Source organism: Verticillium alfalfae, genomic scaffold, assembly GCF_000150825.1.
Source record: "Verticillium alfalfae VaMs.102 supercont1.14 genomic scaffold, whole genome shotgun sequence".
Lineage (NCBI taxonomy): Eukaryota > Fungi > Ascomycota > Sordariomycetes > Glomerellales > Plectosphaerellaceae > Verticillium > Verticillium alfalfae.
The window spans coordinates 91,806-101,263 of NW_003315025.1; the positions used below are offsets into that span (position 1 = coordinate 91,806).

At 52.3% G+C, this 9,458-nt stretch overlaps 3 protein-coding genes across 3 annotated transcripts; all 3 read right to left on the bottom strand.

Moving 5' to 3' along the window:
• Positions 1-2,112: 2,112 nt before the first annotated feature.
• VDBG_08996 (predicted protein) lies at positions 2,113-2,509 on the bottom strand (the record flags this gene model as incomplete). Its single annotated transcript, XM_003000455.1, has 2 exons — positions 2,113-2,449; positions 2,508-2,509. Coding segments are annotated over 2 exons (339 nt in total).
• Positions 2,510-2,696: 187 nt separating this feature from the next.
• On the bottom strand, positions 2,697-3,956 carry VDBG_08997 (hypothetical protein; the record flags this gene model as incomplete). Its single annotated transcript, XM_003000456.1, has 2 exons — positions 2,697-2,802; positions 3,003-3,956. 2 exons carry the CDS (start codon positions 3,380-3,382, stop codon positions 2,697-2,699), a joined length of 486 nt encoding a protein of 161 aa, XP_003000502.1.
• Positions 3,957-7,207: 3,251 nt separating this feature from the next.
• VDBG_08998 (conserved hypothetical protein) lies at positions 7,208-9,347 on the bottom strand (the record flags this gene model as incomplete). Its single annotated transcript, XM_003000457.1, has 3 exons — positions 7,208-8,780; positions 9,020-9,086; positions 9,181-9,347. 3 exons carry the CDS (start codon positions 9,345-9,347, stop codon positions 7,446-7,448), a joined length of 1,569 nt encoding a protein of 522 aa, XP_003000503.1.
• Between the last annotated feature and the right edge of the window lie 111 nt (positions 9,348-9,458).

Below are 9,458 nucleotides of genomic sequence, written 5' to 3' on the forward strand. Positions count from 1 at the left end.
TTCAACCAAGCAAGACCCTGCAAAGAAAGCTCATTGAAATGCAGACATGCTCAGAGCCAGTTTGGGCGCTCACAGTGGTTAGTTAAAAAGCCAGGTCATTAGCATGCCACTCTACACGATGCCGGCGCACTCGGACACTCAGGCGCGAGGAACAGATGAAACATGTGTACCGGACTAGGAACTATCCCAGACGCAAGTAAAAGGACCAAAACAGCGACGCTGAAACGGTGGCGTTGCTATTCCTTCTTCCTTATCATGAAGCCTCAATCTTTCACGACCCGCATCCCAGATCAGTGTGCGGATATCATCGAAATCACGAGAGCCTCCAAAGTTGAAGGCCATGCGTAGACCAGACAAAAGACAACCACGGAACATCGCATTCATCTAGCTTTGACTACGTGCTGCACTTGGTAATAAGAGTTGGAATCGATGGGTCTCATTGGATACCAATACAACTGATTCAGTCGCTCTAGCTCGCTGAGCTTGGACGGTGGTGCGGACGAAAGAACGAAAAGCCGCTGCAGCGAGCGGCAAGTTTCACTTGTATGCTTCTAGTCTTGACTAGAAGTTTTAGTACTCTTTGACCTTTTAAATCGGCGGTGGGTAAATAGTTGTATTCAGGATCTTCCATCCGCGCCGGCAGCTCCCATCTGAATTGCCCTTCTTCTATTCTTTTGCCGGCTCGGAGACATTCCTTTAGCCACTCGTGACTGACGATGTGGACGCTTTTCCAATCTCTGTGGGAAATGTACGTCGCAAAGCCTTCTTCATTAGAGAGTTCACTCTGCGAAGTCACTATGTGCAGGAGTTCCGGCTTGTTATACTCAAAAATACATTCGCTGTGAGGCTCTTCGATACGCGGTTTGATGGTACAGAAACCGGTCCACTTAGATGGCTCTAGATACTTGCTTGTGAAGGGATTAGAGCATCCAATCAAAGCGTGAAAGCGTTTCATGGCTTTAGTTTGAGTCGGGGTTTCGTACGCCTGTTCAACTAAGGACAAGCCACAACTGGTGACGAGGCCGATGAGGTCCTCAGTAAACACTTTTTGGGAGGATGTCTCGCCCATTGGAATTCAATTCCGGAGTTGCGAATGTCAACAGCGTTTCTGCTCCGTCCTGGCTTTGGCCATGCATGGTGAATCTAACCAGAATCGCACCTTGACTACGAGTAAAGGGTCACCGAGCGCAAAGCTGTGAAATATTTAGAACCCAGGTTTGAGCGGAACCGAGGTTATTTCCACATTTCTATGACGAACCATCATTCGATTCAGCATAAGTGGTGGCTCTGTTTCCGATTGGGGCGCCTCGACGAAGGATGTGGTGCATTCGCAAACAGACTCCACAGCGGAAAGTCAACTAGGGATTCAGTACTGAGACTGAGCCTTTCCCGGCGCTCGTACTCGTTCACAGAAATCTACCTGACCGCTCTAGCGCTGGAGTGCTCTGACGCTGGAGTGCGTATTACCGCTACAGGATAGTTTGCTTGCGATGAAAGTCCATACCCCTTCCAGCCTAGCGAATACTAGATATCATGCTCCATAATAAAAAAAAGTTAAACAAAAAGAAAGAAAAAACTGCACGGGTTTGTGGAGGAAAGTCTCACTCCTCGTCAAGATGCGAAAACCTCATGGGGTGATGGTTTTCATCTTCAGCCTCTGTGTAATACAAACCTCTTATCGCGTGTCCATTTCTCGTTGTGGCTAGCCCATCTCGTCGTACGTACCATTCAGGTGATTTGACAAATGTCGGCTCGGAAGCCGTCAGAAGCTGCACATCCACCTCTCAAGTGGGAGATTCTGGTCAAATCTAGTCCCTACTTGCCCCGAGATAAGCAAGACGCCGTCTTTGTCGTTATACTGAAACCGGGCAGGGCAGAAGGGTGTGGCTTAGCGATAAGGTGATAAGGAGTGGCTGATCAGGGGAACGGACATTAGGTAGACTCGTGGCGAGGATCTCAGAGGAGCAGATCATCAATCCTACACCACACATTCAAGCACCTATCTTTTTCTCAAGTGACTGTGTGAATTGCCCTGATCAGAGAGGGCCCTCACCGGCCCTACTTCAATACTAGTTGCGATGCGTTGCTGCTACTGGTATTAATCTCAGCCCCTTAGCACTGGTCCTGGCTTGCAATCCTCCCTGCTTCCGGTCGAGTTCCACCGCTCTTGTACCGCCCTGCGTCAGTTTCGCGTTTCGGGAGCGATTTAGACGAATGGTTGTTCCGGAAATGTTGTTGGGCTTGTTCAAGCCGTGGAAACCCGTTGTCTTGCTGGCTGCGAGAGCATCCAGGCTCTGAACAGATGTACCGACTCCGAGCAAACCCACCCTCTCCATGGAGTTCACGGAGATGTCGTGCTAGTTTTTTCTTTGTGCCAATGGTTTTCAGACAATAAAGACAAGAAGATGGCCCATCAGTGCCACAAGCGACGTTATCAAGGTCGTCGATCCTAAGAAAGTTCCAAGTCTGAGCGAAGGATAGGGATTTCAAAACGGGGTGAGACGAACATTTGATGCGTACGAGAGTCTGAGCTGCATGGGATACCAGTAAGGACTGACCGGCAGTAGTTGATACCGGTGATGGCAAAGAGCTTCTGCTTCCCTCGTCTGACTCTTGAGATCGGCGCATCGAATCGCTAAGTGGTCGATCAGGGGCCGGCGGGTATGGGATTACAGGAGCCAAGGATGGCCCGTTGCTCAAGGAATGCGGCCGTTGAGCATCTTGACGAAAAGCTTTCGAGCTGTAAGGAAGCGGCTGCGGACTTTGCCAGTACATAGTTCTCCCCAGCGGTTCTCCAACAGACTTGAAGGGATGAAGGTTAATGGCTATCAAGCTGTTGGAGGACGCTGGTTCAAATATACACTCCATGTTCGCTTTCTTGCACCTCGTACATGCATCTTTGCTCCCAGACTGGAGCCCTTCACAACGAATCTAATTTCAAGTTAAAGAAGCCGTGTAGAAAAAGGGGCCAGGCGTCGAGCGGCCGTATAGAATGGACTGACCTTCCTCCTACGACAACGTTTGCAGGCAACCGTCGTCCGCTTATCCCGAGGTATCGCCACGACGCTAGAGAGAGTAAAGCATGGAGGATCGTCTGACGCGTCCAGCAGAGCAGAGTCGTGATCAGGCCTGTGGGATCCTTGATCAGACTGCGCTGGGTGACCCATAGGGCCTGGAGTTGACTATGGTAAAGGATACTGGCGTGTAGAGATAGCCGTTGGCAGAAACTCCAAGTTATAGTTGGCTTGGGGCTCTCCAGAGGCGTCTTTAAGTTGGCCGCCTCGAAGAGCACGTCCAAGATGATTGCCATCCTCTTTGGGTGAGTGATCTCTTTGGTCTGGGGACCGGTCGTGTCGTTCTGTATCCTCACCTCTTGAATCATCGTTCAGGATCGCCGCTATCCTATAGCTGCGACGTGGGCAGGCCGCAACAGGCCTCAGGGAGTTTTTGCCGTCATTTATTTGACTTCCTTGACTGTTGCCATCTAGTAAAGACCTGGAGCTGTTCGCGTTGGGGCTCGGATGCGTAGTCATTGACATCAAGCCTTCGGTCACCTCGGCACTCAGAGGTCGGGGCCGCGAGGACAGTGATGAGCCCAAGATACCGTTCACTCGTCGACGTTGCGCACGCGGAGAGCATGACCGGTCCCACCAATCTGGCCCGGGTCGCTTGCGCTTTAAAACGAACACCCCCTGGTGCTCGTTCGAACGGATGCTATTGGTCGAAGTGTGTTCATCACGACTGCCCTCATTTTCGTAGCGAGAATCGGTTGTTGCATCGACTGTATCGTCTGAAGAAGCTCGAGGGGGACGGAATTGATCGTTTTGGTCATGAAAGCCTAGCGTGCTTTTCGAAGACATCGTAGTAGGACAGGTTCAAAGAAATATCGAGTGGCGATAAGTAAAAATGAAGTGGCGAGAAAAGATGGTGACGAAAAGTATAAGTAAAGTGAACAAGGAAGTGAGAAGATGCCCCTTTTCGCGGGCACACTGGTCGACTTTTATTGCCCTAGCCCCCCAGGTGCACTCTTGTTGGGCGTGGATCAACTGCCCAAAACGGATGCTGATCTCTCAAGTCGGTATGACGTGACGAGTTCCATTACTTTAGGCTTGCCAAGAAACAGCTCAGCTTTGCTTTGCTTGTTCTTGTCTAGAAAGTCCTGAAGCACTTACTTGAAGCTGCCACGGTCATTTTCCATCGGCCATGTCTACTCTTTTCTGCCTAGACGACATGACCCCCTTCAGCAGGAGGCTTCCCAAGATAGTCATGCTCAGCTTGACTATGCTCCAAGAACGGCTGGAAGATCCCTGGACGGTTGAGACGGGTGCTCCTGGGACGACCATGCCATGAAGGTCATATGTCGTTTGCAGAAAAAGGATAGAAGCGAGCGTAGAGTCATCATCTACTCACTCCAGTGCTGCGCACTCTTGTAAAATCGTGTTCATGTCCATTTTTACCTCTTTGAGCCTCAGCCTTGGTTCTGCTATATCGTTCTTGGTGCTGTAAAACATACGCAAGTATGAGTATAGAGACTCATGCCATGACGCAGATGAGGTAAATTGACTCCGAACGTACCTATCACAAGTGTTCTTCGATTGATGATGGGAGGAAGCTAATATCCGAACTACGAGAAACAATGAAAGGACGACAACATGGCGAGGAACGATCACAGCACCGACATTCAACTCTCCTAAAAGAACTTCCTTCCCTCCACCGTCCCTTCGATTTAAGCTTGTCGTTGCTCCGACGTCACTGGTGTTACATATGGAGACGAAACAATGGGCCTTTAGGTACCCACAATGCTGGCCTATTTGCCACGGCTCACCAAGCATAAAGCTCGGGGGGCTCAGACTGGTCATCGCGGGACCGTGCCCTCGTTTGCTAAACGTCTTTCGTTGATAAAGATGCGCTCGCAAGGCTGGCGGAGGTCGGACGGCACAACAGGACAACAGCCGCCACGGCGACTGTCGGCAATTGAGGTATGCACCGCCCGCCATGACCAGATTGCATTGGATAATCTCGTCCCTCCGGTTTGAGAAACTGCTAGCCATTGGGTGGTTTAGCAAGTGACCCTGGTTTGGGCAGCCCGACTGCGCCTAAGAGTTCACTACAATAGAAAGCTACGTAAAGCAAGATTACGAACGCAGCAGGGTACTCGCATGATTGATAACGTAGCAAAGCCTCGGCGATGGCTGCTGTTGCATTGGCCTGGCGGAGTTTTGCCGTACTTCTGCTGTCTTACGCGCGCAGTTCTCACTCGAGCAAGGAAGGAGCGCGATTTCTGGGGCGGGTTTCAGACCGAGATCAAAGCAGTGTAGACGAACGGGCCAGCATTCGTTGATAGACCATGTGGCCGCGACGTCCAGGAGATGACCGTTGCTGAAGCATTGTATAGAAACATCGTCACGTAGATATAGATGCTTCCCGTTGATAATGGTCTCCCGGAGCGCAGATTCGGACACTTGTAAAGACGCGGTGAGTTGCTTCAGGGCCTCCCTCGTGATGCGGCCCCAAACCTGGAACTCGGCGGCACGCAATCGAACACTGTCTGCTCCGACGTCGTTGAAATAGTTGACGAGCTTCTCGACATCACGAGGATCTTCAGTCTTTCCCCAATGATGTGGATCCCCTGGTAATGGACGTTGGACCAGCGACGGGTGCACCCAGACGACGCCAATGACGTGTCGGTCCAGAGAATCTGTCATGACGCCTACGATGGAACAATACCGATGAAGTGGACGAGGCAGCCCGAGGTGCAAACCATGCTGTGCTGCTATACTACATAGCTAAGAGCGTATTCGGCGTCTACGTAGAGGAACTTAAGTCAATTTGGGCACGGACCAAGTCGGCTATGAGGGATGTGAAGAGACGTATGAATACTAAAGAGTACGGATAGTAGCGGGCCTTACTGCACCTGATTGTCGAAGCTCTGAGGTACTCAAAGGTCGTTAAAAGTAGTGGGCATTTGGACAGTGTAATGATTTCTTGCTACCTCTACTCTACTCTGCCCGAGGTGGGGTGTGGGGTGTCCGGAGGGTCACGTGACCTTCCCGGATTGTAATTTTCAGCCTCGCTAATTAGGCTTTTACAATCCGAGCATCTCTCGAACCGCCGTAATTAATGGGCGAACCCGTCCATCCAACCTAATATACCTCAGCGTTCTAGCCTCTTTCATCCTGCCTGCGGCCTATTCTATGAGCTTTCGAGTGGTGAATGACAAGGCATGTCAAGAAGCGCAGGGAGTCGTCATTTCAGCATCTTGTCAACCCTTCCAATATCGACAAGCACGAAGTCAAGCTTCTTTCGTTTATAATAACCAATCGCTAGCGGCTACGTCTCCTAAATGGCAGCAAGTTTCCCAGCAAGCGAAAGCTGCTCCACCTCGAATACACGCTGGATGCGACTAAACGCGGGACAAGCGACGTTCTGAGAGGACGAGAGGTGGGGGGTGTCATCCTGGGGAGACGACAATGAGAAGTCACGGTGTTCGTGGATGGTATTGAAGCCGCTCTGCGAGCGACCGTTGAATATCGTATCGGTATGTTCTGTCGATAAAAACAGCTACCGGGCAAGCTTGCCGCGCTGACAATCGGACACATCGCGCCTAGCCGATCACCATAAATGGAGGTCGCGCTAACCCCCGCCCCCCCCAAACCCGACAATAGACGAACCCTCTCCTCGATGAACACGACGCTCTTAACCTCCACGGATACATACTTTATTCTGCACAATCGGCCCATCCCGTGTGGAGGAGAAAGGCAAGAGCAAGGTAAACGCAGCCTCCGCCGGGCGTCTGTGAAAAGGAAGTGGGCGAGAAGGGATGACAATGTCAACCGCACAGAGATCCTAGAAGAGAGTAGAAGCATTCTCGTGCATTCTGTCAGGAGTCGAGTTGTAGAATGACTCTGCCAATCAAATGGGTGGATGATGGCTCAGCCTTTGCAGCCTTGCTGACATATCTCCACCGCAATTGGACGAGCGAAAGGTGCCGTTGAAGCCAATGGAAGCTCGTGGAAAGAAGGCAAACTCAACACTTGCACAACGAGTCGCCACATTCAACCTCGTTTGTCAACAGTGCATGTCGCAGCCATGTATGGAGATGATGCCTCCCACTATTGGTCTAGTGACGAGGAGACGCAACCTCAACCGGACGACGAATCATGTTCCGATCAGCCAGCCTCCCGCGCGTTGACACCAGTCCAGCGACCTGCCCGAAGGACGTTGCCATTTGTGCCGTATGCTAACTGGGATCCAGACCAGACGTACGACGACTTGCCTCCGACGTGTCTTTGGTACGTTCTGGAATGGAAAGTGATGTTCAACAACCGGAGGGTCCGAGTGCAAACCGAGGAAGGCCTTCCGGTAGCCCCAAGTGATTTCTAGGCCAAACACCCATCGACCAAGGTGACCGACATTACAAAAAGCCCGGCTTATCGCTTCCCATCTCAGACCGCCATCTTCGCCATCAAAAGATCTTGTAAGAATCCTTGACTCGACACACTTGAATCCCCAGTGTTCTTGTACATACCCACTGCCTCCTGGTTCGGCGTTCTCTTGTTTGGCACCAACTGCGCTCGTTCAAAGTCGATCATCATGACTCCATTCACTTCCAGATTCAGCAACATGTTAGCGACCCGCACATCGTTGTGGACCACCCCGTGTTCATGTACGGCTTGCAACGACCGCACTGCCATCTTCTCAAGTAAGTTCCTCTTGCCTTCGAAGCTTCCGCTTGCGTCGATGCGATGCCCTCCCCAGGACAGAAATGTCAAATGGACCACATACACCCGATGGTCATAGTAGTAGATCTTTTTCATTGGCCGCAGGTCGATGGCGCCCAAAAACACAGGCACGTTGGCTCCCTGAATCGACCGGAGGCGCTCGTAGACGGCAGCCTCATGCTCGAGGTCGCGGATGAAGGCCTGCACCGTTCCCTTGCCGACGAATGTGTAGCCGTACGCAATCATGGTCACCTGGAAGAGAACACCGCGGGCGCCACTCACGTATAGCGGCCTGATTCCGTCGTCCAGTGATTGCTCTAGTTGCTTTCGGAGAAGTTGAAGCCATTCTGTATGGTTGACCGGGTGAGGTGCGTGGGTAGAAGCACGTTTTCGGGCACGGAAACGGCGTTCATTGCGGTCATGGCGATCGTGTCCGGTGTGGAGCGCTATGTTGGGGCAGTCTCTGTCAAGGAAACCACTCCTAACCAGCCCCAGTAGGCATTTCTGTGTGCAGTATGCCCGGCCTTTCTCACCGCCTCCTCGTGGTTGTCGGGACGTAGCGTCCTGATTAGATTTAGTTTCCTGTCTTCTTCTCCTCCGTGATCGCGTTTCCATCGGGGTTGGGGTATCCGGCGGATTGGGTGTCAACTCGTCATCAGATGACTCCGGTTGATCCCTTCTTAACGTTCCCCTATCGACCTGGTCTCCTCGACTGGCTCGACGTCTCTTCCAACGACGCGCATGCGGTGATCGGTCGAACCCTTCGTAGGTAGTCGGCTTGTAGCCTGATGAGCCGCTCGAAAGCGATCTTTCGCTCTCGGGAATCGATCGCAGTGTCATTTCGAAGATGCAAGAAGCACGATAGCAATCCACTCCGGCCTGCTCTTCTGGATGACGCGAACTAAGCATGAGAGGACCAAAGTCAAGACAAACAACAGCGTTTTCGCGAGCATCGCGTGAGTGCGCCGAAAGGACAGACATTGAAGTGGGAGGACAGTTGACCCTGACGTCGTGTGTCAAAGGCTCGGGGGAGCTCAAGCGTCCAACAGCCGGCAAGGACTACGAGGACGTCGTCCGCCGTTGTGCCCACCCTGTCCGTGTTCGCACCAACGAGTGCGTTGGGGGGCCACAGGGTGACACAATGGCAGATCGCTGGCCATTGGCTCATCACAAGTTCATCACCGTTCGAATCACAGACCAATCATGGAGCGCCCATCACGATTGTGGGGGTTCAATGCGAGAAGCTCAATATCAACTTAGGTGGCCTACCCAGCCTGGCTAGCAACGCCTCAACCCACCCGTTGGTCTATCCGCAGCCCCTCCCTGAGACGGCCTCCCGTGTCCTGGCCGTCCTGGCTGCAAGGGCTAGGGATCACATGAAGCGAACGTCTCCGCGTCAGTCAAGGTCGCGTCCCCAAAGAAATGCTCGACAATGCCTCGCGTGAACAAGCCCAAGGACTGCTTCAGCTTCTCCATGTTCTCGTCAAACAAAATGGTAATGTCGATCAGGTTCTGCATTGCGCCGTAGGCACGAGGCAACAGGCTCTGGAAAGTCGAGGCCGTCTCATTCATGGTGGCCTCCATGCGGGCCACAGCCGACGCCGTCTCGATCATGGTAGCCTCCATGCGGGCCAGCCGCGTGTCGAAGTCCACCCATGCTTTGCCATCTGCCCATGCTTGACTAGAGTTAAATCAGGTTAGCTGGGCGAGCAGGGGACGAAGGCAGGGATGACTGTC